Source organism: Pezoporus flaviventris, unplaced genomic scaffold, assembly GCF_033815535.1.
Source record: "Pezoporus flaviventris isolate CSIRO_AGI_PZ_B2104156 unplaced genomic scaffold, CSIRO_AGI_Pfla_v1 ptg000041l, whole genome shotgun sequence".
Lineage (NCBI taxonomy): Eukaryota > Metazoa > Chordata > Aves > Psittaciformes > Psittacidae > Pezoporus > Pezoporus flaviventris.
The window spans coordinates 6,532,318-6,558,877 of record NW_026892589.1 but is presented as its reverse complement, the minus strand read 5'-3'; the positions used below and the strand labels follow the sequence as shown (position 1 = coordinate 6,558,877).

Sequence of the window (26,560 nt, the reverse complement as noted above, 5' to 3'; positions counted from 1 at the left end):
TTAGAAATCACTGCAGAGGCTTTAACATCTATTAACAAGAACAGAAAGTATAACAATTATCTCCTAAAAATTCAGTTCTAAACTTGTCTACAGTTTGTTTTACCATTAAGCTCTTCCACAGTTTTTGCCATCTCTTGTCACCAAATGATCAGAATTTACTCTTTCCATCCACTTACGCACCATTCAGTGATGGAGAGTCTAGGGTTTTTTTTTCTTGTATCTTTTCTTACTATTGTTTTTTCAGTGCAGCAGACTAATGGTGCTCTTGCTTTGAACTGGAAAAATAATCACCAGTAAACAGATTACTTTCTGCACTGATGACTGTAAAGTGATGCATAGGAAAGAAAAGAAAACAACCAAAACCCAGCAATAATTTGGATCATTAATGGTAATGAGTGAGATACTCCTGTTATAGCAGCTAGATCCATTAAATCACCAAGTCAGTGCATAGTAGCTGACAAAAGGGCAAAGCGAGTGTTAAGATTTAGTAAACAGCAGGACAGAGAACAATCAACACTATTACACTATTCTATGGACTTGTGCACCCACACCTTGAGTATTGCATGCAGCTTTTGTTCTCCCCTGTCTGAAAATAGTTGAAAGAAGAGCAACAAAGGTAATCAAGATACAGAACCTGTAAAAGGAAAAGATCAGCCTGTGGTTCTTCAGACTGGCAAGAGATGACTGTGGGGAATATAAAGGTTTTCAAAACAATGAGTCCACAGTAGGGTAGATATTACAGAGCATCGAATAAGCTAGCCACTGACAAGTTGAAATAAACACAAAGTTGTAGTTTCTATGCAATATCCAGCTAGGTTGCAGATCTACTCACAACAGAGAATTGCACAGGCTAGAATCTGCCAAGGATTCAGGAGGAAGTTATCAGTGTTTACAGATAACTACTGACAGTTACCACATACAGAGAAACACATGGTTCAGGATGTCCTTGAGTATGAGGACTGGGAGAGTACTTGTGTCTCTATCTGGAAGGAAGCATAAGATGCAATTGCTTTGTTTCTGTACTCTTCCCTAGCACCTGCTTTTGACATTATAGACGTCAAGATGCTGATTAAACAGCCTGTTTATTACTGAGTTTAAAGTGTCACAGACCTAATAGCTCACTTGTACAAGAACGTTGTAATACTTTTTCATTTTCACTTATCTTAAAAGAAATGGTAAAGGAAGTAAGAACTAATTCTTACCCAGTACACAACCTTGATGGTGGCAAGTACAAGTCTATTAAGTCACTACAATTCTTTAGGGGAAAGGGATTCACTTTAATCCCCATCAAATGAGGTCCTTACTGTGCAATTTCAATTATGTCTAAATTTATTACCCCAGAAAGAAAACGGCTATGAATCACTGTGCAGGAATGGTGTAATTTAGGCAGCTTGTGAAGCTGCTTCAGTACTTTGGTATTTAAGGATTTTTATTATTTTATTTTCTTAAAAAAAACTAAAATATTTTAAAGGATTTGTTTCATACTTGTATTGCTCTCTAAAACAGATTAGCAGCAGCAGAAATAATTTAAAGAGCTGATTATGAGGCTACTCTTGCAGCAAGCAAACACAGTGGGAGAAAAAGTTACTGCAGTTCAAATATAATCCTTAGGGAATGTTTCTATTAGTGTTCAGACATGGCTAGGTGGAATATCACCATACATCTAAGAATGTAAGCAGATTTCTTAGTGCTCTAGCTACTTATTTTAAAATGACTCATTAGAGTCACATTTTCTGTTTGGGCAAATAAATTAAAGCATAATAATGTATCAAAAGGAAAAAGCTTCATAATTTGTTAATAATGAATTTCTTCATGAAGAGATGTCGAGTTCCTGGCATGGAGCCTCTGTCCTACACTTAACCATTAAGAAGTGACCATTTTAACTAACCTACACAACAGTTTCAATGAGTCATTCAAACCACTGCTGAGCTGAGCTGCTTTTCTGTCTACACACTGGGGACTTCACAATTTTGGATGTACCCACACAATGATTCTTTAAGTAATATTAACATTTTAATCTGCAAAATCTATAGAATAAACTACATAAGGTATATCTGATACAATTTTACATATTGTAAAATGTTGACAAGCAAAAGTTTTATCTACTGACAGAGACTTGAGGTTTCCACACAGACTGAACTTTGGTTTTATATAGCATTTACTATTTCTGACTGATTTGGGGCACATTTAGATGACCTTGGGATCAGTTCAACAGCTGTTGATAAATTCTAATGATTTCTAAAAGCATTCTTGGCACCTGCAGTAGATCTTGGGAAAACTAGAACCTTAAAAACCACCCAAACACAACAAGAAATAAGGGGAGACAAAGGCAAACAATAGGAGCTCCTTGTAATAGATCCACAGCTTCAAGCTTACACATGGGTTTGGAGGCTGAAGAACCTGCCAGTAAAGCAATTGCCAACACATCCCAGCATAAAAACTAGCTCCCACTTCTCACTCAGTGCAACACAATATGATGAAGCTGGAGGGTACACGTGCCTGAAAATCTGTCCATTTTTGAAGACATGACAATCACCTACTAAAACACAGGAACACTCTTCCCTTCCAAAACACACTGGTAAGAGGGCATACTTGTTACTGACACTACCTAGTCAATGTGCAAAACCTAAAGGTGGCATTACATTTTATCTTAGGAAGCATAATTTTTTGGCCATCACAGCTTGGTACAGGGATTTTACTCAGACAAGGTGGCAACATTGAAAAAATTAAAAAATCATATTTGTTTGAATAGAAATATACAGTTTAATCAGCTTTCTGTTGGCTACATTTAGTATTAAGTTAACCAGTATTAAACATTTGTACAAAGTATGAAGCAATGATACATAACCTTTACATATTCATTATAATACATGAGAACATTGAAGTCACACAGAATTCAAGCAAACATTACAAGAAAATTACAAACATATACATACCCTCCCAATGCAGAGCAGGTTAAGTCTAACAAGCTATACCAATTCATGTGCCTGAAGTGACATTAAATCACTGTTATGGAACAGGATTGGGCTAATCTGTCAATATTTATAATGCTACAGTCTCTACACAATTATCAAATTTAGATTTCTTAGAAAATTATTCCCAAAGCCAAGCTACAAGTGACAATATAATATCACAATGCATGACTACAAATGCTCTATAGACACTGGAATTCCCTATATTTTTCATTCAGTATTTGGCAGTTACTCAGTACTTGGATTTTACAAGTCCTAAAATCTTAAAGGCATTCAAAACAATTTAAAAAGAACATTTAAATGGTAATAAAATGGTAATATAAATATGGAACTCCTTAAAACCTTTTTGTTATTAACCAACAACTAAACATCACAGGAGTATGTCTACTAATAAAAGCAGGTTCAACAAATAGAAGTCCATTTCCCAATGCTCCTATGTGACACCTTTTGCTGTTACAAGGATGGGATGTTTACAAAGAAGCCATGTTCAATATCTGCATGCTAAGGTTAAAATAATTTTGACCTTCCTCGAGGCATAAAAACAGCCCCGGCCTGTCCCAGTACATTTAAGACAAAGCAAGAAGATACATCACAATGGCAGCACCATGAACTTTGGAACATCCAAAATAATTTCAGATGCATTTGATCCTTGGTTTCCAGCACAAAGAGCCAAAACGCACCACTGTGTAACAAGGGCAGAAGACAAACCAAAACAATCAGTAGTCAGAGTATAAAGAAAGAAACAAACAGATGTGGAAATCTTGGGAGCCAGGCACAACTATGCTGTCTAACAAACAATTGTAGCTATCGAGCCACTGTTTTAAACTTCTGAGTGAACAGAAGAAACTGTAGCTTTGATGCACATTTTAAAAAGGCCACATTGTCATTTGGCTAGGACTACAACATTCACAGGCTATTGTCAAAGTCTTGATCTTACTCCTTTCTTTTATACACACACCATAATCTTGTGAGATTACTTCACAGATTAATACTAATGACCAAGTCTTTATCTAGGCATGAAAAAGCTATGAGATTCTGAACATACTTTCTTAGAGGTTGCCTGAACAGACTTTACAAAACTACTTTGAGTTGGGAGTTTGGCTTCTCTGGGACAAAGCAAGCTATTGTGACCCATCATTGCAGAATAAACAGACAAACCAATAAAATAGTTCAGCACTGGAAAGCAAGGAATATTCAAAGACAATTGCAACAATTTGACAGTCTCATCAGAGCTACAATAAAATCCGTCTTGCCCTAAAATAGCTTTAAAACAGACTTTGAACTAGTGTGAAGATAATAGTCACAACTACAGATAAAGTCTTATATTCCCATCTTTATTCCAGATAAAAACTACACACTGATATAGGCTACCTTAACACTGTAAAAGAGAGATGGAAATTCTACATTAACATCAAAGCCAAGAATGGCACTGCTATGGCCAAAATTCCATCCTGAGCTCAACCAAGAATTAAGTAACAGAACACCAACTACAACTAGCCAATATCTCAATTTCTCTCACAAAACAAAACAGCTACTCCTTTCCCAGCTGAAGTTAAAAAGCCATAAAAAGTTTAGAACAATGGAAGACAAGCTTATGGATGATGAAACAAATAAATCTCGGGGAGGGGGGGGGGGGGGAGGAGGAGGAGGAGAAAAGTTTACTTGTACGTTGTCTGCCTCCTCCCAAAAACAATTGTCTCTTACAAGAAACTCTTCAATTTATATTTGTACTAGAAGTTGCCACATTTTCTTAGGACATTTTACAGATGTTAACAGGTTACTCACTTGATTTATAATTTATTTTTAATTGTAAATAATTTGTAATTAAATTTTTAATTTATCTTCCTTACCACTATGACAAGAGAGAAATGAGGGCATCCAGAAATTTGCTCCGGTCTTCTGTTTTCAATTCAATTACTAAAATATGAAATATTACAAGATGCAAATTACTGAAAGATATACCAGGTGCCACACTTGAATAATAATAATTCCAAGTATACGTATATTCTTAACTAGCTTTAAGGATGAAAAAGAGAATCTATTTGCACAAAATGCATGTTATTTATTTTGCTCTTGAATTTCAGCAAACTCCAGCTTCTAAGTGCTCACTACATGTTATAGCAGCCAATTTTTAAGTCTAGGAATGTTTCTTTGTAAGTTCAACAATTCATCAGTATGTATTGTTAAAAAACACCTCTTTCATAAGCACATAAGAAGGTATGCAAATATCCTCATGCAAGTATCTCATTTTTCAAACAGACAATAAAGTATCTTATAACATCACTACCCTACTTTGTTTGGCTGCTAAATATAAAACCAGATAAACTCAGATTTTAAACAGAAGTGTATATATGAAAATCATTACTCGGCGCAAAATGTAGATTGCCTCAAAGATACACAAGCCTCTGCTTAGTAGTTTATAATTTCTGCACAAGATGGCACTTAGAAAAAAGACTGACAAATAACACAGCTTGTGTTTATACCAGACTCAGGAATACACACTCTTGATGTTTGCATCCAAGTCATAGCACAGAGGTGTTTTATGGAGACTGCGTAAACACTGACCTCTAAAGGACTATTTGGTAAATGAAATAAGTGTTAGCAGTACTCACTTGACATGTCAAAATGGTTGTGTAAAGTCCTAGAATTGGTACTGTCTGCAGCTTTCTCAAATGCTCTTCCAAAAAAGCTAGATGAACAAAAAAAACTCAAATTAGCATTACAGAAAAGGACATACATACTAAGACAGAAGAACAGAACTTCCTTGCTGAGAGCTGAAAATGTCTTCCAGATGTTTTTCATATGCCATGTATTCAACATACACCTCACTTATTCAAGTGCAAAAACTTTAACATTACAGGCTTTAAGAAATGAAGTCATGGGCCATATTGTGAACTATTTCATGGTTCACAAGATAAAGAAATAGTTAAGAGGGAGGAGAAAAAACCCCAAACAACTTTGAAACACCTGTGTCCTCTCTCAAAAAGTATATCATGCATACCATTAAAGAAGGATATAATTCAAGTCAGTGTGTTCAGTGTTAAATAGATACAGGAAAGAGACACTTGCTTCAGAGACAGGACAAGTCTATAGGTAACTTTTAGCAGGAACTTTTAAACAAATTCTTTTTGCTTACTTCTTTTTGTCAGAGCTTTCTGTCTCTGGAGGAATCCCCACCATGATCACCGTTCCCTGTTCAACCTCCATTGGTGCAGCCATTATCAGCGGCAGCAATTTACAGCGCTTGTTTTTTGTCTGGAAGTCAGAAAGACAAAACTTTGTTAGACAAAACTCGGGAAACAATTTAGTTTCAGCACGCCATGTGACCTAAGGACACAGCTATAATACAGTTCAGCAGAAGGCATTTTCTTCACACAATCTCTTGATCTCCTTTTTTATTACAGTAAAAGTGACTTTAAGGACTAATAGAATTTTCAGTTTTTCTCCAATCTTGCATTGCATTGTAACACAGAAATGATATAGATAAAATATGATTTACAGTAAAGAAAAAAGCTCTTAAAAATTGCAGGTATGGGAATCTAAAATCTTGGAGTAGTAACTTTTTTTTGCAATAATTATTTTACATTGAATTACAACAGCTAACACACTGACAAATACAGTCTTCACTAGAAATTATTTTTTCTCTGTTCATACTGTTTTAATTAAAGTACAGCTTACTGCTGGGGATAAAAAAAATAATTACAATGATTTTAACATTTTTAGATACATAAGTATATGAAATAGAAGTTTGTTTAAAGTGTTCCTAAGGTAAATGTTTTGCAGTGAGGTTTTAAAGTGCTGTCTTGCTTCTAGTGGCAGACTAGTTACTGACCAAGTTGAACGCTTAAAATGAGGATACACAGATGCAATTGGGGAAGGACGAACCACCATAAGTTTAATTTACAAGTTAAGATGTGCTCACAGTGGAAACAGTTCTCAATCTTAAAAGTGCATTTTTAACTGAATTGTGTAAAAAGGGCTCAAAAGGTAAATGAAAATTAGCTTCAGTTACATTAATTGTAAGGATAACAGGATTTTATTTAAATAGACACAGAAATCTTTAGGTAACAATTACCAGTCCTGCAATATTGCTACTTTCCATGTCAGGTTAACTTTTCAAAGTACATACTTGGTGATCTGCTCCCTCAAAACTTACAAAATTATGTAAAGATTTTAGATTGTGTCTTGACAATGAAAACTCTTTCTAATGCTATGAATTCTCCTAGGCAGATATCTTTCCTAAAAGAGTATTCACAGATGTGCTAAAATTATCCAACCATTTAGCAGAAACATCATTAACATTTTCATATAATGTTTTTAATAATCAACTACACATATCCAACAGAATAATAACTACTACATAGGCAAGCTAGTCAAAAGCTTTTGACTGACTTACAGAGCAAACAAACGATTTGAGTAAGTATTTACTAAGCAGGGACAGAGACACTGGTTTGGAAAAAAGTTTCACATCTGGTGTGCCCTAGAAAAAGAAGAAACATTTTGATTACAATCCAAGATGATTCCTCCACTTCTTTAAGTATCTACTGATGAGTCTAAAGGTTTTATATGACTCAAAGAACACCAAACATTACAATACAGGAATCTGAGCTGACCCACTTGACTTCGAAATTAAACCTTCCCTGCTTCAAGAGGACCGATTCTTCCTTTGGGAAGCTCAGAGTAGATGTCACTATTGACTCATCAGAGCACAGCACAGTACAGATAAATAAGTCCTTTCTGATGAAGTCATTCTTATTGAATCGATCAGTTCAGAAAACAGTGATATTCAAGTATGCTATAGCCAAATGCGACAGTCAAATGAGAGCCAAAAACTAGAATCCTGACCTCCATGAGAGAGCAATAGAGAAAAGGCCCCTGAGAAATGACAAGGTTGGTGCAAATACAGCTGGCTACAGTCTGCTGAATGGCACGTAACTGCTTTTTAGCTAAGTCCAGTCCTTGGTGCAGTTTGTCCAGGTTACCCCTGCAACAGAAAGAATAAAAATAGGCACTTTCATATAAGCTTTTCACACAAAAGCGAGTTCTAAACACTATTAACAGGGATATTTTGATTTTTCTTCAATGGCTTATGAAACATGAATGCATCTTTTAGATAAGTAACCCATGTTCTCTAAATAAAACTGTAAAAGAATAAAGAAACATTTTCAGTACCTGGAGAGACTGTCCAAAGCTTTAATGAAATTAGTTGTTTCAGGCCCTTCTTTTTCTATGTTCTCCATGAGAGAAACTGTTGCATAAACTATGTCACTTGCTGAAAACTTGTTCTTAAAGCCAAAGTGAATGCTGAAGGTCTGAACTCTTAAATCTTTCATTCTGCAAAATTAAATAAGCCCATTAAAGATTAGCATTACTGACATTATCAACACTGAGCCATCTCCTCAGTACCTTAATGTTAAGAACACAAAGACAAATCATACCCTAGCGTTTGCAACAAGTCTAGTATTACTTTGCCAATCCAAAACTGGTATTATTCAAAACAAGATGTTACATCCTCTTCATACAAAAATATTTGAACTAAACTGAAAAGCATTTTCAAAATAAGCAGTGGTATTTAACACAATTTACCCAAATTTGTTTGCAGATTCTTCAATCATTTCCCGAAGATTTTCTTTCAAAGACATGTCCATGGAATTAAATTTCTGTTTCACTTGCTTCAAAGGCAAACTAAAAACAGAACAAGAAAATATATTGATAAGTATGCTCGAAGAAAAAAATATTTTGCCTTCCTTACATAAGACTTTCTTAATTTAGATAATTTAGCAAGTTAAGTCTTACTAAGCTTGGTTACATTCTTTTTAATTTAGTCATTGAAGAGCAGATGTGAGAAAGCATAGGTTACTTACTAGGATCTACTACTCCATAAAGCCATACATCCGCATTCCTTTGGCACCAAGACACAAGTTGCATAACTCAAAGACATTGCACTAGTCAGAGCCCCACAATCACATTTAAAAACTAAGAAGTACTCGCAAAATATATTCTTAATATTTTCCCATAATTAATTGAAAAAAAAAAAAGATCCTTTAGTTAAGACCCAGATTTTTGTAACTCACCCCATGTCAGCCAAAAACTCTTGGAGCCTCTTCTGCCCTTGTACAGACCAGAGCTTAAGGCTAGCAGAGGTGTATGAAGTGTTACAGAGACTTTCATATAGAGACCAGTGCTGATAAAGCGCCAGGCGCAGACTGAACAGGGATTAAGGCAAATAAATATAAACACTTTTATCATTTAAAGTTACAAATAGTAACAAAACTCCACAACTAGTACCTCTTCAGTTGCCCTTCTATATTGCATCTCTGTAGCACACAAGCTACAGTTAGGAGTTGCAGGTGCAGGTAACACAAGACGAGCAACATTAACTTGTAACTAACTCTGAAAGGTTAAGCTGAACTGAAGCTATAGGAGCTACTGGAAGAGATTTGTGTTCAACAAAACATTCCTATGTCCATTTCTTTTGATTCCGTTCTCAGCAGCAAAGATGGTGCTGGGATTTTTTTTTAAGTTGATAAAAACTCAGCTGGAGTTCACCAAGTGGGTAGGGTTCATTTTCCCCAGATCTTATGCAAGGATACTCATACTCAAATGCTATTCGCATGCAGTCAATTGACAGAGAATTTTCCTCATCTTCATTGCGGTGGTTATGGCGTGACACGTGACGCTGCAGGATCCCAATATCAGTCACATACTTCATTCTTAAACAGAAATAAATTTGACACTTCATTTTCTTCCTGTGTATTTTTGTTCTTGATTATGAGAACACAAAAATGCTTCCTAAAGTTTATGCATTGGCCAGTCAGCAGCATGGAAACTATAGATATGTCTTTAAAAGAACACGAACTTGTTAAATAATATTCTTTCAATATTCAGCCTTGTACCCAGGCGATTAAAACTAAATAAAAAACAACCAAAACCACAACCAAACCCCAAACAATATAGACGATTAGACTGACCAACGAAATTAGTTACTTATTATATTTATCTCCTTAAAAAACATCAGTATATTACAACAAAACACCAGAATTAAAATCTACACATGCACTACTAGAATCCTGATTGCATCTAGTAGGAAATAAGAAACAAGGAAGAAAAAAAGATAAAATATGAAATTCTTCAACTAAAACTGTAAAGGAAACTGGAAGACACAGAACATATTTTTTTTCCTTTAATAAAACGGTATCCAAATCATATTTACATGAACTACTATTAAACACCATTTCTTCCCAGATCAGAAGTGACTGTTTTATAATTTTGTGAAAAAGTTTAAAAACTCTCAATAGTAGAAAAGAAATATACTTTATTTTTTCTGAGATTTTTTTTCCACTTTTGGAAGGCATCAGATCACATTCAGTCATTAAGATACTTAATGGCACTGTCTATTAACTGTCTTGTGTTAATTTCCATGTTTCCTGATTATTACTTCTAAAAAAAATAGAGACAAACAAATAATAAGGAAGATAAATAATAAAAAATATCTTTCTTACTGAGTGATTTTATCTTGGACCCATTGATCTGTTAGGCCAACAATAGCCCACCTAAAATTGAAGGGGGGGGGGGGGGGGCAGAAGAGAGGGAAAGAGAAAAAAAAAGTTACACCAAAAAATATTCCAGTATAGTATGTTGTATTTAACCCTCTAAGTATGTACCAGAAGAAGTCAGAAATATTGTTTACCAACTGTACATACAAGTTAACAAAAAAGCTATATGCTATTATTCCCTTTAGCAGACATGCATGGAAAAAAGAGGATGGCACTACATGCGTAAAACCTATTAGCTGCTTATAATCAATTTACATAGATGTTCCCCCCAGTTCAGGACAAATTCAATTCCATTCTCAAAATAAACTAGAGCCTCATACTGAAATCAAATGGTCTTGGGCAACTTTGCCTATCTGTTATGGGTTTAAGCTTCTACCCTCTATAACAAAATAACAGAAACATACCACAACATGTCATTCAAGTCTTTAGACATTATCCATGCCAGGTCAAACATCACCATTGCAGACTACATGAGAGAAAAGGAAAAAGAAGGGATAAATTGGCACAAAATCCTCACTTCATTAAACAAATAGAACACAGTTAAATTTGCCAAATACTAGTGTGTTACTAGAGGTCTATACATCACACTTGAGTCAGAAAGTAGGACAGTGGCAGATTGTCAAAGATGTTAGGTAGAAAGGAACATCTTAACAAAACATAATCAGATAAGAGGCCTAACGCCAGAAGGAACAATTTGATGTCCTAAGTGTTATGTTTGAAATATCCTGATGCTTTGAAACCTCTGGAAGGCAAACAATCTCCATACATGTTAGAGTCTTTTGCAAGAGTATTGTGTACATAGATACTTTTCTCAAAACCTAAAAAATTTACATGATCATATTTTTTTATACCAGCATTAAAGATAGCAAACAACAAAAAATGTTACAAGTTCTAAGTTTTTCATTTTCCCCCACTATGAACATTACATTAGCTACTACGACTCGATCGACTAGTGCCTGCCATTCTACCACTATTGCTTCTATGTAATTCATTAACAGTAATAACAAGCTCCCAAGTCAAACTACTTTTTACATATATGATGCATCTTCTGTATAACAGTAAGATAAAAAACCAGCATGATAATTATAAGATAATAGACACTATTATTAAATAATTATAACATTGTAGCAGATAATTATAACACTGTATATTGTTCAATTACCTTTACGTTAGTATCTTCTGATTTTATAGCAAACAAGAGTTTGTACTTACTGAGGTCCCATGGTATTCATATTGTTCATAGTCAAAAAGAATTTCTCGTCTAAAAAAGAAAAAAAACAAACTCCACATTTGCATAAGTGGTGAACTACACATTGCATCTGACTAAAAATCTAAGGCAGGTTTCATTAAATGCTTATTTTTAGCAATTAAAATCAAACAAGAAAACAACACAAACACCACTACTCTACACACAAAACCCCATAAGCAAACAAAAACACACATCAAAAAAAAACCTTTGGTCTAGAAAATGTTTTCCTACAAGCCAACTGGGCTTTTGTAGTAACATGGAAGCCACACTGAAATGTGCTCATAAAGTAAAAGAACAAATTTATTAAACCATTATTTCTCAAATCCCATTTTCTTATCTGATTTTTTCCTGCTTATTCCTATTGACAATAGTAGGATTGTAAAGGAAGAAAACAGAAGCACAAATTTCACCCCACAACAGACAAAACCAGAATACTACAGCTACTTAGAAGTGGAATAATGCACCTATTGCTGCTCAGATTTAATGATTATTATTTACAACTATCTTCATTTAAACATTTTATTTTTATATAGTAAATCTCTCAATTTTCTGAATAAAGTTAGAATTAAAGCATCTTGCAAATCAAGCAGCACAGTATCATGTTTTTATATGTTTGATTTTAATCCAACAGTAAGATAAAGACACAAGCAACATAATAAAAACCAGTTAAACCCACCTGCGTGCCTCCCATTCCCGCCTCTGCCGCCTCTTCATTGTTCTCTCTATTACATCCTGTAAATTAATATAATGTTAAAAAGCTGGAAAAAATAGTAGATTAGCACCTGTCCAGACACTTGACTAAGTATTAAAAAGAACACTTATTGATCTAATGAGAAAAATATTATCATTAATTATTTTTCCAAGGAACACACTTGTATAAAGTCCGGACAGTTCTCTACCTCTCCTTCACAAATAAGAAGCCCAGTACACAGTGTTTTCAACACCAGCAACATTGCCTCCTACCATTTTGTAACATAAAAATAAGACTGATGAAAAATAGATAGTAAATGAAGTTCAGAAAATTAAGCACTCGGTGTATATTTAAGTTCCATAAATTGCATCAACAGCTTGAAAACTCAAAGAAATCAATAAGATCTTTGTGGAGTATTTAACAGATTTGAGAATAGCTTTCATGTGCATTATTTATAGATTTTCCTTTGAATTTCTGATGTCTGCTTTTGCTGATTTAGCACCCTTCATAGATTAGTAGGAAAAATGCACACTGTTAATAGAAAAATAAAATTAAATACATATTAAATCTGAGACTGCCTTTATATTAATCTCTTAATATTGCGAGCCTCAGGCATTTGCTTCTTTGTATGTTATTAGCAGAAAATACAGTACAATTAACATATGACACATTTCATTTTTTATGTCTACCTTAATATACTTTTGTTAATTTACTAGTACAAGGACAGACAAAATGTATTCCTAATTATCTGTGCGCTTCCATCTTCTCAAGTGATCATTAAAAAGAAGAAAGTTTCGATCTAAACAACAAAAAAAAACCCTTCAATGTAGACTGAGAAGCCAGAGCCTGTCATCACAGAGAGCTCTTGAGTTCACTGGTTACACAAAGACAGCGTTATGCATAATGAAGTTCAAAACATCTTTTTTTTTTTTAAAGAACGGGAAATATTTCTGTGCAGTTCAGATAAGCATTTTGTGTATTTGAAACTCTACTGGGAGTAGTAAATTATTTTTAAACCTTACATTTCCATTTGTGATGTAACAGCATTATTTTTAAATTCAAATGTAATTATTAGAATTATATAAAGCATAAGCACTATTTTATTTTCCTTCTTTTCTCAACAAAGTAGCAGAAAAGCACCTCTTCAAAACGTCTACGTTTCTCTGAAGGCTCTGACCCATCAGTTTCATTTTCAGAGTCCTCTTCTTCATCCTCTTCATCTCTGAAGATATCATCATAAGCAGGAACATCAAGATCATCATCTTGTTTAACTAACAACTTAATCTAGCAAGAAAGAAAAACAGCATTTTAAATAAACAAAGTATCTTATTTAACGATTTAAACACATTTTAAATTACAAATGGGAATACTTCAGATACTTCAGAAGAGAAACTAAAAATTTATTTTGGCTGTGATTGTTTCATGGCATAACAAAAAATACTACTTTTTAATACAAAAACCACTCATACAAAATAAGAGCGGAAAAATATATCCCTTTGTTACAGCATTACTACAAAAATTCTTATTTTTTATGCTTGTTAAGGACATGTTGCCAAATCATTTGTGCGTAATAATCACATTCTAGGTTCTGCTAATGCTGAGAGATAACACATTACATTCTGGAGGATGATCATCCTCTGATTTGTAGCAGTTTGATTAACAGCTACAGGATTAACAGCTGTTTACTACTGACAACAATCACAGTGCTATCAGTATATATTTTACTACTGAAACCAGATTTTTTTCTGATCATGAACATTATTACTGCAAATATCCATTAATATTGCTTCCTGCCTTACTAACTAGCAGTAGCAGTTTTACAAAACACAGAAAAGCACCACCCCAGTCCCCACCACACCAGGGGAAGATTTTTGCTGTGAAAGAAAAGCGGTTACCTGTGTGTCATTGTAAACATTCACTACATTGATAGGTCTGTGGCTGTCACATACAAAAAAGACAGTGTCTTCTTCAGGCTGCAAGATCTCCAAAAGGTCAACATTGGCACCACAATTTACAAAAACAAAATATTTGAACTGCAAACAAAAGGGAAAAAAATAAAAAAGCTTTTTACTTAAATTAGCAGAAAACACAGAAGACTTGAAAACACCTTTACAAAACATCCCAGGCACCCACCGTTACCAAAAACTCTATTAACTTTTTGATAATTGATGTCTCTGAGGAGGAAAAATATTTGTAAGGCAAAGCACCAAGCTTGGAGATGATGGATATCCAATACCACCACCTTTTACATCTCAAAATGTGTGCAAACTTAATTTGACTCTATCCAAATTGTAGCATATTAGTTTGAACTGATGTAAAAAAAGTTTTTTGCTAGTGTATTAAAGCTTAACCGCCGGGTTCTGTAACCAATAATAATAATTAGTTTAAGAACTGACATTCATAGTTGAGAAAGGAAAGAAACGCATGCCTCTCTAAGATAAGCTGCAACTAAAATGTTTCCATTGTTTTTTCACCTGATCTTTATGCTCGAAAAAGGCAGTTTCAAGTTCTTGCCATCCAGATACTGGGACGAGTGTATATGGCACATGATCACACTGAAACAAAGCCTGAAATGAAGCAAACAGCTGTTAGCAACGGCAAGGGGAAACGTCGCCTTCTACAGTGCTATACCATGCTATAATTCTACTTCATACAAATCTTTATCTTAAAGACATCCCAAAATACATGTAGGTTTGTAATCTGGGAGCGTGACTAACTGGCTTAAGTGTCATAACTCATGGAAAAAGTAAGTTACAAAAGCAGTTTAAACTTTTACCCTTTCCTCAGTTTAAACCTATTAAAAGGATCCTTGGGTGTTTTTCTTTTACTGTTACTCTACAGTGACAACGAACAAAGACTTACTTGGAGTATTTTACAAGCACATAATGCATCAACATCTGATGCGACAAGAAGGAGGACACGCTGCAAAAACAACAGAATAACAGTATTAATTTAGGCACCAAATCTAATGTACTGGTGCATGAAATGCATACATCACTATGAGACCAGAAAGTAAATTTATGTAGATAGCATCATAGGCATAAAATAGGATCTCTTCTGAATGGACACCACAACCAAAATGAACCAATTTGGATATCTATAAATATGAGCAATAAACAACCTCACACCCTCAAAATACAGCATCTACTTTGAGGAAATGTGGTTAATCAGACCCCTATGAAGCACATAGTTCTGAAGGCTCAGCCCTACATATGTTTTATAATGTCTAGAAAGACCTAAAGAGTCTTTCAGCATGAGACCTGAAACAGTTTTGACTAAAGAAAATCGGTAGCAAAAATAGGAGCAAAGCAATTCTTGAAATAACCTTGATTTAGGTAAAATGGCTTGTCTGGTGGTTCTTTATTCTGGGGTCTTGGTTAGAGATTTTGTTCATAGGTGGAGAAGCTGAGGGAAATACATTCATTTGCACAGTCCATAACGCAATTGTATAGGTAAAAATAGTAGAAGACTGTCCAATTGAAACTTTACCACTCCAGTGTACATACCCAGTCTGAACAAAGCAAAGCAAAGCAACTGTGAGGTAAAAATGAAAGCGGCAAACCTGACCCGTTACAAGAGAAACCGCGAAAAAAGACAGAACACAAGATCTAGTGTCTGGAAAAAAATATAAATCGAAAAGGCAAAACAATAATTAGAAAATACGTAAGGAAAAACAGCAAACCAAACAGCAAATAGATCTAGAGACGTCTTGGTTAAACAGAAGATCCACAGCACTGCCCGAAGCACTCGCGGCGGCTTCTGGCTCGGGTTTCCCAACCGGCGGACACGTCCGGGGAGGGTATTTTTATAGCCTGAGGCCCGCCTGACAGCCGCCCTCCCGCCACCCTGACAAGGCAGGAACGGGAACACCTCAGCCGCCCCCGCCGCCAGAGCCAGGGACGCCCCGGCACCATCCCCGCTCTGTGAGGCGGCGGGAAACGCCTCAGCCCTGCAGGGGAGGCAGCCCCGCCCGCGGACGGGACGCGCAGGGCGACATCAGGTCCCATCCGCGGCCCGCACCTGGTTGACGATCACGTCGTAGAACTCCCGGCGGCAGTCAGAGACGAACATGGCGGCAGCGAGAGAGCGGCGGGCAGACAGGGGAGAAACGGCGGCAGCCGCGGACCGCCCCGACTCAAGTTGGGCGCCAAATCAGCGCCGCTTCTCATTGGTCCTCTCCTCACGGCTCTCTAACCAATGGAAAAGCATCCGTCCCTCCTTCGCGGAGCGGATTGGACAAACTGCCCAACCCGTTCCGGGTCTTCACCAATGACATTGGAATTAAAGAGGTGATACACGTGCGGCTGGCCAATCCGTGGAGTATCGGAACCGGAAGCACCGTGCTGGCTCTTGTTACCGTGGCTGCCATGTTTGCTGCGGGCGAGCCATGTGCGCTGCCATTTAACGGGGTCGGGCGAAGAGGCGGAGGAGATCCCGTCAACTCCCGGTGGCTGAGGAAAGGTGGCGCGCCCCTACAAACCTTCCACAATGGCTCCATTGAAGGGAGCGCCATCCCTTCTTCCGCCCTCACGCGGAATGGCCACCCGAGGGGGCGGGCGCCGCGGGGCACGCTGGGAGGGGCAGGGCCGTGGGGTGGGGCCCGCGGCGGCGGCGGCCAGAGCCCCGTCAGGAGAGGGGCGAGGCAGCGTTCGGCCTGCGGTGTGTCCGCCGGTTCTTGCGCGGAGCTGGAGCGTTGTCGCTCCGCGCCCCAGCGCCGCCGCCATGGTGAGGCTCGGGGAGCGGCCGGGGGAAGTGTCGAGTCACGGCGGGCGGGAGGGCGGCTGGGCCCCGCGTTCCTTCGCTGGCTGCCCGCTCGCCGAGGCCGTTTTCGAAGCCAGCGAACGCCAGGCGGAGGGCTGGCGAGTGTCGGTGTCTGTGCCGCGAATCGCCGCCCGTGTGCGGGGTGTGTTGGGCAGGCCGAGTGCGCTGCGTCCATTTTGTGTCCCTGCGCAGCGCCGGGCGCACAGCCCTTCCCCGGGCTCTGTGACGGGAGAGGGAGGCACCGTGCGTCTCTGCACGGAGCTCTAGCTGAGCTTGAGGACGCGGCAGTGAGCGCTGTAGCACTTCAGTGCGCTGTTGATACCTATTAATGCCGCCTTCTCTTTCTGTGTTTTTTCCTCTAGTTCTCCTTTAATATGTTCGATCACCCCATCCCTCGGGTTTTCCAGAACCGCTTCTCAACCCAATACCGCTGCTTCTCAGTCTCCATGCTTGCTGGACCTAATGACAGGTCAGATGTGGAGAAAGGCGGGAAGAGTATGTGCATGTTTTATTTTGACTAATAACCTGTTAGAAGAGTGTTTGTGAATAATGTCAAGTAACACAGCTCTTGGCCAGAACTCCAGGAGCATTGTTGAGCTGCACGGAGACGTGCTGTTGGCTGGAGCTAGGAGAGCGCCCTGGGTGGGGCTTTAAGGAAGAAAAGAGGGAGGGTTCATCTTTTTTCTCCTTACTCTCTAGTTATCGAAACTTACCAAGTGAGTCTGGTTTTATGAGCATTAGAGGAAGGCATTCTTCTCTTTTAAAGCCTCTCGTTAAAATCTTGGATCCATTATAAGCCATAGAAATTTCTCACCAAAGACTTCGTCCCCCTAAGTTGTACTTAGCTGGAACAAAAATAATAGATTGGCCAAGTTAGTTTTCAAGCTGTCAGACTAATCCTGTGTTGCTTTGACTTGGCATCGGTTTGAGAGAACCTATAAGCCCAAGTAAATAAAACTGCATTTAGGAAATGTTTCCTTTAGTACTGGGTATTGTAAAAACTTGTCTTCTCTTTATTAAATTCTGAGCTCTCTATGCCAGCAGATGTATTTGTCATGACTGATTCTACTGAAATCTTTGGCTCAGAAATTAATTTGCAGGAGGTTTTAGAATCTCCTTTTGTTAGGATATTTTAGAGAAAGGACTGGTAAAATTGTATATTCTGTACTCTTTTTAAGACATACTTTTCCTAATCTTACGTTCTCATTCATTTTTGCAGTAATTATGCCACCATCAGCTTTGGATCAACTCAGTAAGTGAATGTTTTATTCTAGAATAACAACATTAGAAACGTGACCAAATGTGTAAGAAAATACCACAGTATTTTAATTAAATCTGACTTGGGTAGAGAACATGAGAGTAATTAGTTTAAAATATGTATTTTGGAAGTATTTTGTGTGTCAGAATTAATAGGGCTTGTCTGTCTTCAAGTACGGACATCTGAAGTGTTGGACTACCTGAGGCATGAATCAATATTTGATAATAGCATTCTCAGTATAATGGTTACAGTTAATCTAGTAAATTCTTAATCTCAATTTGCTTCTTCTGGATGCTGTTGTCTGGAGCAAACAAAATTAAAGGCAAAATAAGTTACAATTAACTTTGAAATGGGGGAGAAAAAGTTAACTGAATCAGTGATATAAATGGTCTTTATTTGCCCTTTTAACTAAGGTTCCGCCCCCCCCTAAGTTTTAGCCTTAATAGAATTTCTTTGAGAAATTAGTTTACTGAGGTTTTAATTTTAAAATAGGCAGGGCCTCTTAAAAATCATTAGGTAGGAGCTACCTGATAATAGCACAAGGACATTATAGCAACAGATCCCTCTGCTAATACCTGCTGTCTGATCATCTCTGAGCTTGGGGAAATGTGGAGAGGCATTTAAAGCTTTAAGTGTGATGGTGATACAGTATTTGTGTATCTGCATTCTCTCCTGGATTTATAGTGAGCAACTGGGATAATGGCATGAGGGGAATACTCTCCTGTAGTCTGGCCCATTCTCTTGCCAATATTCAGTCTCTGAAAGCTTCAGAAAAAGCTTCAGTGGCTCTTAGCAAATAAAATTGTTTTCTTCTTTCTCACCAGGCCGACTTAATATCACTTACCCAATGCTGTTCAAGCTGACCAATAAAAACTCAGACCGAATGACGCACTGTGGAGTGCTTGAATTTGTGGCTGATGAGGGCATATGTTACCTTCCACACTGGGTGAGTTGCCTCAGGCTGAACTGTCAAAACTTGAAGAGTAGGATTAGTGAGTTGCCAGTTTAATATTAAAGAGGCAGAATGTTTCCTGAAACTGTCTTTGCCAGTCATGTTCCTACAACAGCTTTCAGTCACAGCTTGGGTTTTCCTCCATGACAGTTTAACTAAACCAGCAAAGCAGACAGTTTTTTAAGATGCACCTGACTGTTCTTCCTGAAATTAAGCTGTGGTAAATTGGTGCATTTCCAGGAAGATGGTAGCCGCAGCAAAAATGGGTATATGCAAGGAAAGAGCATTAAAAACATCAGTCGTGTTAATAGTGGTTTGTGTCTTTGTTTTCACACTTGCAGATGATGCAAAACTTGCTTCTGGAAGAGGGAGGCCTGGTGCAAGTGGAGAGTGTTAATCTTCAAGTTGCTACGTACTCAAAATTTCAGCCACAGAGTCCAGATTTTCTTGACATCACCAATCCCAAAGCTGTGTATCCTTCTATTCAGTTATGGAGCCAGGGGACAAAAGTTTTTTCCCGAATTTGAATGATAAAGCAGAGCTAGCTTTTCAGGTGTGGCTTGTACTCTTCTAGTAGTAGTTAACTACTACAGCTCTTCTGAAAACAAAAAAGAATGGATAGCTTATGTAGAGAAATGCTGCCAACTGCTGGCACAAAGTGTACCTGGAATGAAGAAGCATGAATCTTGGCTTGAAGTCCAATGAGTCTGCATGTCTCTTTAGAAGAACTCATGCAGCCTAATGTTTGCTAAAAGGCTATCTACAGTACTGGTGACTTTTAAATGACATTTGAGAGATAAAGGATCGGAGTTGTGTAGATTGAGGCCTTGATGTTGCATTGAAAACAGATGTTTCATCTTAACATACTTCAAAGATTAGAAAATGCATTGAGGAACTTCGCTTGTCTAACTACTGGTGATGTTATTGCCATCAACTACAATGAAAAGGTATGGTATACAGCACCAGTCCATGCAGGTTTTGTTTGGATGCATCAATTTGAGGAAGCAAGTTCTGTTCCATGTAAAAAAGCACACTGTATTTCAGTAGACTGTGACCACGAGTACATCTTGTGAATGGATTTTATAGTTGAGTATTTTTGGCAGCACATGTGATCACTTGGGATTGTAGTCTAAGCTCTGTTGTTGCATAGTCGTGCTAAAACAATCAACAGAGCTGTGCAGTGTCTGTGAGAAGCAATCCCAGATGGTAGATTTTGCAGTCAGTTTTCTGTTGGAGGAGAAAAGAGTCAGTTAAGTCTTCTCCTGAGCTGCTCTTTAGACTGGTTTCTGATTCACAAGAAAACAAATATTTGTGCTTTTGATAATTTTAAAGTCTGTCCCTTACATGTATTGTAAATTCATAATTTGCTTCTAGGAATGCAGATTAAGGTATAGTAAGAGTGTAGTAAGTTACAACAAAAAGTAGTTTCTTTAGCTCCAGCATATAGCAGTCTTCTAAGCTAAAAAATTTTTGCTTTCAAGTTCTGTAGAGACCCTGCATTATTCAGTCCTCAACCTAAAGAGCACTCACTTTCATTTTCTAGAAGCTTTCTGAAGGGTAAGGTTTAGATAGGGTTTTCTTGTGTATAAGTTGAGCTGTTTCATGTGCAATCTTAAGATACTCATTACTGTTTCAGATCTATGAGCTTCGGGTAATGGAGACCAAACCGGATAAAGCTGTGTCCATCATAGAATGTGATATGAATGTAAGTTAAAGCTAATGTGGAAAGTCTGCTTTTACTGTGTCCTCCCAGAAGGAGAGGGCATCTCGTTCAGTGATAGCACTGTACACTGAGCACCTCTGATGCTGCAGGAAAGATAAAAATCAGATGAGACAGGGAAGATGACTCATTTGACAGTACCCCAAATATCTTTGTAACCACAGCTGTGGTCTGGAGCTGCGCTTCGTGTACCATCAGGTGACTGTAGTGCCTAGAATTTAATGTTTAGCTTCAATGTGTTTTATAATCCAAGTTTTATTTAATAGCCTTGTCTTGATTCAAACTCCGATGATATTGTGTGGTGCTGTGTCACTGCACTGTTTCAAGTACATGCTAAGACCTGTTCCTAAGAGGCTTAGTCTTTTTAGTTCTGAGTTAGAATGCTGGGCAAACAAACCTCAGTTCTTTCTAGATCAAATTGAGTGATAGTTTGTGGGATTTTGAGGGATAGCAGTATAAAGATTATGCTTAAAAGAAAAATATGAGTCATGCTTATTTTCTTGCTTCTTGTGTAAATAGGTGGATTTTGATGCTCCTTTGGGGTACAAAGAACCAGAAAGAACTGCACAGCATGAAGAGACCACAGTAGGTTAAGCTTCTGTTCTTCAAAAATGTATTCCCTAGAAGTCAACAGTGCTTGTGATGGGGCAGGGGGCAGCAACATATTTTTTCTTCCTGAAAAAATTAAGACTAAGCTTTACTTACCAGATGCTTTTGCTTGTGTTACTTAGGAGATGGTTGTCTACTAAGTGTTGTTTTGGAAAGGGATTGTTGTGAAGTTATATTTGGTCAGAAATACATGGAACTGTTTTTGTGTATTCTGCATATCACAACATGAGCAATGAACTAACTTGCTTTTCCCTCACAGGATGTTGAAGCAGACCACAGTGGATACGTGAGTGACGTAGGATTTCGTGTAAGTCCCCTGTTTCTGCTAGTTTATGAATGTTGTGGAATGGCGAGGGAAAGTTGTTCCAAACAACTGCAAAACAGTAGTACCTGTTCTTAGAGGTGCTTATCATTTAATTGGCAACTATCTGCGGGTGTTACAGCCAGTAACAGTATGACTTCCTGTCCTTAAATGGTGATTTTTGAATGGGAGACTGAAACATACTCCTCCACCCACAGTCCATCAGCTTACATATACCAAGAAGAAACATGCCGAAAACAAGTAATTCAATAAAAGTTATAGTAAGATTTTGCCGAATGCAGTATCCCTGTGCAGCGTTCAAATACAAGATACGGTTAAATTAAAACTCATTCTGTATATGCAGGCATTTTCTGGTTCTGGGAACAGGCTGGATGGCAAGAAGAAAGGAGTTGAGCCCAGTCCATCACCGATTAAACCAGGAGACATTCGAAGGTATGTCTGGGATCACTTTTTGAGTGGAGTTTATTTTATTTCCTGCTCCTGCAATGTAAACAAGCTATTTTCATCCTAAGTTTGCATTTAGAAAATAATCTAATATTTTAGACTCACTGTGAGGTCCCAGACCACTTAAGATGCAGATCCTAAATTAATGTTACTAAACCTCAGGTTACATGGAAAACAAACAGGGAGAGGCAGCAGGTCTGGACTGGGCTGGATCGAGTGATGCACAGAGCCCTGCTGATGTACTCACGTGAAATGTGGCAGAGTGGAATCTTCTTTGAGAACCAAAGCCAAACCATGTGTGCATTTGTTGTGGGGCGGGATTTTGTGTGTGTCTTATTTCCTACAAGGACATTTAGAAATTCGGACTTGGTGGAAGTGTGCAGGTACATGGTTTCTGTGGTGTTCTGTCACTTACACTTGTCACAATGAAACCTGAACCCTTGTGGAAAACATGTCTGTGGCCCTTTGGAAACCACAGGCCACATGGAAACATGCCCACAGCCAAGCTGCTACAGCAGCTCCAGTATCTGATCATTTACTTCATGCAATGTGTGCCTGCCTTCAGGAAGTAATTCAGTGGTTTAACTCTAGGATTACTTAGTAATGAAAATTTGCAGCAGTGTTGGTACAGTATTGAAAGATGTAGAATAGGTCTCACTGTGTTCTGTTGGATGGAAGGTAAAAAACTTCTTCCATAACATTTTTATGCTTCTTTTCCAGAGGAATTCCCAACTATGACTTTAAGATTGGTAGGATCACATTCATTAGAAACTCACGTCCGCTAGTTAAGAAAGTCGAAGAGGTAAGTCAAGTTGTATCTTCCCGAATTTGCACAGAACACCAGAACTGCTGCCCAAGTTTGTGGTTCCTCTCTCCGTACCTGATTCTTCATTGCACATTCCTCTTAAAAAGTGGTTTGAGTTAGGTGAAAGCAATCTCCAATATCCTTGCTTACTGATGTAAAAAGATTGACCTGATACAATTTTAATAAGTCAGGCCAGTTTTATTGGCTGAAAGGTCCCTGAAATGCTTGTATTTTGAGGGAGAAAGTGGTTATTAAGTGGATTAAGGATGTGAAACGTCCACAGTCAGTTGCTGCTCTGAGGAAATGTTCTCTCTAATGATTGTTCAGCTTATATCATGCACAAGCAGTGACCAAAGAAGTAACAACCTTTTTCCCTCCTCTCTTTTTCCAGGACGAATCTGGAAGCCGGTTTATTGCCTTTTCAGGAGAAGGCCAGTCCCTGCGCAAAAAGGGAAGAAAACCCTAAGTTGTGGTACCTTTAGTCAGTTAGGAGGAAAATAAAACAATTGCAGCATATTGGATCTTAGTTACTGCAGTTGAGAGGAGGAGAGGTCAGTTTGCACACAGGAACGCTTTTACTGGTTTCATGTTTAAAACTGGAGTTGTTGGACTGTCTTAATTTTCAGTTGGAAATTAAGTTGAAAGTAAGTTCTAGGAGTTCTGAAGAAATGTTTTGTACGTGTTGTAAAGAGGGAGAAGTTGACCTCGGATAAACCTGAGAGGTAAAACCAAGCTCTACCTTACTAGAAGGCCTGTTCTTAGACTGTATCCTCCCCTTTTACATCCCGAGCAGTGATGGTCTCACGTCGCTCTGTGCTTGGTATTTTCCTCCCTCTGTATGTATTTTGCCACAGTTTCGGGTAAGCTTTTTGGTGTGGTGTAAACCAAAGCAGATACTTTGGTGTTTAGGACTTTTGTGCAGGGACTCTTTGATCTTAGCTTCAGGTGTTGGGTTATAAATCATTCTAAGCAATCTCCCTGTAACTGCTTTTTATATTTATAATTAATAACATGCCTTTTTGATAGCTCAGATAAATAACGTACTGTAGCAGTCTTGCGGCACATGTAGCGAGTGGCGAGACCCAGCTTTGCTGCCTGGTGCTAGGTAATGCCGGAATGCCCCGGGCAGCCTTTCGGCGGCTGCGTGTCGCTCCTGAGCCGGGTGCAGGCCGTGCGCTCCGCCCGGGTTGGGGGGGGCGAGTAAAGGTTGTCCGGTGACCACCGTGCGTCCCGTGTGCTGATTCCCGGGACAGCGAGCGGGGAGCGGGGGTCATGTGGCGTGCCGGGAGCCCTGCCCAGCGGCCAGCCATTGGCTCGCAGGCCCTTGGGGCGGGGAGAAGGGGTTGCCGGGTTGTGTCGCCCGTCGCCATTGGCCGGATTCGAGGATCTCCGTGCAAAGCGCGGCGGGGATTGGTGGCGGGGTGGGGGCAGTATGGCGGACGGCGGGACCTGGAGGGTGAGCGGGGCGGCGGGGGCTGGGGGCGGCAGGGCGGGCCGGCAGCGGGGCTTATCCCGGTCTCTTGTCCGCCCGCAGCCGCCGCGGTCGTGCGAGGACTACTGGTGGGAGTGGAGGCACTGCCGCGGGCTGCGGCACGCCTTCCACCACTACTACGCGCACGGGGAGCTGCCGACCTGCGACCGCTGGCGGGAGGACTACGAGGCCTGCCGCGCCTGGGAGAAGGGCCGCGCCGCCGCCGCGCAGGTACGGCCCGCACCGAGCGGCAGCCGGTAGCGGCGGTCGCTGTCCCGCCCGGGCCCCTGCGGGCACCGCGTCCGGGCTCTGTAGGCAGGTGCCGGTGGCGAGGGGTGCCGGCGGTCAGAGAACGGGGAGGGGCTGGAAAAGCGGGTGTCCGGTTGGGGTGGAGGCGGGTAAGGTGGTCCGACATCCCGCGGGAGCGGTGTCAGAGTTCCGTAAAAGCTCTTGATTTCGGTTACTCCAGCGTTCCCTCCCTAATAACGGAAGTTGCCTTGTTACGGGCAAAAAGTATTCCTGGGGCATGCAGAAACGCTCCTGGCTACAGCCCCATGAACACGGGACAGGAGCCCTTCAGCACAGGCTGCAGCATAGCTCAGCCTTTCAGCTCCATCAAACTGGCAGGGATGGTAGCACATAACTGGCGGTTTTATTCGTGATGGAGGAGTTGGAGGCAAAAAGGTAAATGTGATGTAGTTAAAAGTTTGTATCCTGGCCTGCTTAGATAGTATTTGGCACTTCTGTTTAAGTATGATAAATTTCAGGTCCTCATTTTATCTCAGATAGTCACAGCAAGAAATGAGCTGTGTGATACTGGAACATCCACCACTGTAGCAGTAATGTTTTTGTCTTGTACTTCAGGAAGCTTTGTGCAAGAGTGAAAGAGCTCGAGTCATGGAAAACCAGAAGTATGCTCCAGTGTGGACACTCAGGAAGAACCCACCCCCTGACTGGTATCTGCCACTTGACCAAGACAAACCAAATTAGCAAGACTGCTTTGCTGTGTTTGGTCAGTAATGCAATACACAATGCACAACTATGCTGGGTATTTTCCTTTTCTTCCATGTCATGTTGAAATGATGTAACTAGCTCTGCCCTGGCAATAGTTCAGTGCTCATTCAAAACCACAGTTCACTTAAACACCCTCTAAGGGGGAACTGAGGTGTTTGATTTCATTTTGGTCTCTTACTGCTGTCCCATGCTCTAGGTTTTCATCTCAGCACCTTGGCAGGCAACTCCTATGTCACTGCATACATGATCTAGCTCCTCTTGCTAGGCCAGCACCTCTTCCCCTCACAGCCAGTGTTGTGCACTTGTGGAACAAGGTGCCAGATGGGCAAATAAAACCAAGCAGGGGCTCCTCCCTGCCAGTTCAGGACAAACACAGCCACTGGCATCTGAAGGATCCTTCCTGGGTTTGTGACTGTTATGGGTTGAGTTTCTTAACCGGTGGGGTGAAACTGCGACCCTGCCCCTTTGTGGAATTGCTCTTTAATGGGTGTGTGTTGACTGCAGTACTCAAGCTTACTACAAAAATGAAGGTTTAAATGGATGGAGAGAAATCTGTTTTGGTTTAGGGCAAGCCCTTAGAAACTTAATTGTTATATGGCAATATTAAAGAGAAAACAAAACCACCTCACTTTTGACTCTGTCACTGTGCTTTCCCTCTTGGATGCAAAAGTATTTCACCGAGGTCTGAAAACAAAGGCAGTAAACAATCAGCTGTTAACTCCCTTCTAGTACAGAT

General features: G+C 39.3%; 3 protein-coding genes across 4 annotated transcripts; 2 read left to right on the top strand and 1 right to left on the bottom strand.

The window, feature by feature from the left end:
- Nucleotides 1-2,739: 2,739 nt before the first annotated feature.
- On the bottom strand, nucleotides 2,740-16,591 carry CDC45 (cell division cycle 45). Its single transcript, XM_061466063.1, has 19 exons — nucleotides 16,489-16,591; nucleotides 15,331-15,390; nucleotides 14,943-15,035; nucleotides 14,364-14,501; nucleotides 13,609-13,752; nucleotides 12,454-12,509; nucleotides 11,741-11,789; nucleotides 10,933-10,994; nucleotides 10,475-10,525; nucleotides 9,566-9,685; nucleotides 9,047-9,178; nucleotides 8,559-8,657; nucleotides 8,145-8,306; nucleotides 7,818-7,956; nucleotides 7,369-7,452; nucleotides 6,109-6,227; nucleotides 5,585-5,661; nucleotides 4,823-4,889; nucleotides 2,740-3,654 (listed from the first exon to the last, which is right to left on the bottom strand). The coding sequence occupies exons 1-18, from the start codon at nucleotides 16,537-16,539 to the stop codon at nucleotides 4,825-4,827; spliced, it is 1,701 nt and encodes a 566-aa protein (XP_061322047.1). The 5' UTR covers nucleotides 16,540-16,591; the 3' UTR covers nucleotides 2,740-3,654; nucleotides 4,823-4,824.
- A 581-nt stretch (nucleotides 16,592-17,172) lies between these two features.
- UFD1 (ubiquitin recognition factor in ER associated degradation 1) lies at nucleotides 17,173-24,312 on the top strand. The gene is made up of 12 exons (XM_061465604.1): nucleotides 17,173-17,193; nucleotides 17,592-17,724; nucleotides 18,449-18,481; nucleotides 19,312-19,433; nucleotides 19,781-19,911; nucleotides 20,314-20,386; nucleotides 21,076-21,144; nucleotides 21,679-21,744; nucleotides 22,028-22,075; nucleotides 22,434-22,522; nucleotides 23,255-23,336; nucleotides 23,731-24,312. The coding sequence occupies exons 1-12, from the start codon at nucleotides 17,191-17,193 to the stop codon at nucleotides 23,803-23,805; spliced, it is 924 nt and encodes a 307-aa protein (XP_061321588.1). The 5' UTR covers nucleotides 17,173-17,190; the 3' UTR covers nucleotides 23,806-24,312.
- Nucleotides 24,313-24,707: 395 nt separating this feature from the next.
- On the top strand, nucleotides 24,708-26,452 carry CUNH22orf39 (chromosome unknown C22orf39 homolog). Of its 2 annotated transcripts, XM_061465617.1 has the most exons (4): nucleotides 24,757-24,795; nucleotides 24,874-25,041; nucleotides 25,675-25,822; nucleotides 26,021-26,452. In XM_061465617.1, exons 1-3 carry the CDS (start codon nucleotides 24,772-24,774, stop codon nucleotides 25,798-25,800), a joined length of 318 nt encoding a protein of 105 aa, XP_061321601.1. In that variant the 5' UTR covers nucleotides 24,757-24,771; the 3' UTR covers nucleotides 25,801-25,822; nucleotides 26,021-26,452. The 2 variants fall into 2 exon arrangements, with proteins under 2 accessions (XP_061321600.1, XP_061321601.1); XM_061465616.1 differs by lacking the exon at nucleotides 26,021-26,452 and having other exon boundaries at nucleotides 24,708-24,795; nucleotides 25,675-25,852.
- The last annotated feature ends 108 nt before the right edge of the window (nucleotides 26,453-26,560 follow it).

What these genes read in the sequence shown, in the direction of transcription:
- CDC45 (XM_061466063.1), bottom strand. Translation starts at nt 16,539, where the DNA reads ATGTTCGTCTCTGACTGCCGCCGGGAGTTCTACGACGTGATCGTCAAC. An exon ending in TTTTCGAGCATAAAGATCAG is followed by an intron (nt 14,502 to 14,942) that starts GTGAAAAAACAA and finishes TTTTGTTTGCAG; the next exon opens with TTCAAATATTTTGTTTTTGT. An exon ending in GAGTTTTTGGCTGACATGGG is followed by an intron (nt 8,658 to 9,046) that starts GTGAGTTACAAA and finishes TTCTGTTTTTAG; the next exon opens with TTTGCCTTTGAAGCAAGTGA.
- CUNH22orf39 (XM_061465617.1), top strand. Translation starts at nt 24,772, where the DNA reads ATGGCGGACGGCGGGACCTGGAGG. An exon ending in CGGACGGCGGGACCTGGAGG is followed by an intron (nt 24,796 to 24,873) that starts GTGAGCGGGGCG and finishes GTCCGCCCGCAG; the next exon opens with CCGCCGCGGTCGTGCGAGGA. An exon ending in GCCGCGCCGCCGCCGCGCAG is followed by an intron (nt 25,042 to 25,674) that starts GTACGGCCCGCA and finishes CTTGTACTTCAG; the next exon opens with GAAGCTTTGTGCAAGAGTGA.
- UFD1 (XM_061465604.1), top strand. An exon ending in ATCACCAATCCCAAAGCTGT is followed by an intron (nt 19,912 to 20,313) that starts GTATCCTTCTAT and finishes CATACTTCAAAG; the next exon opens with ATTAGAAAATGCATTGAGGA. An exon ending in TGAGTGACGTAGGATTTCGT is followed by an intron (nt 22,076 to 22,433) that starts GTAAGTCCCCTG and finishes CTGTATATGCAG; the next exon opens with GCATTTTCTGGTTCTGGGAA.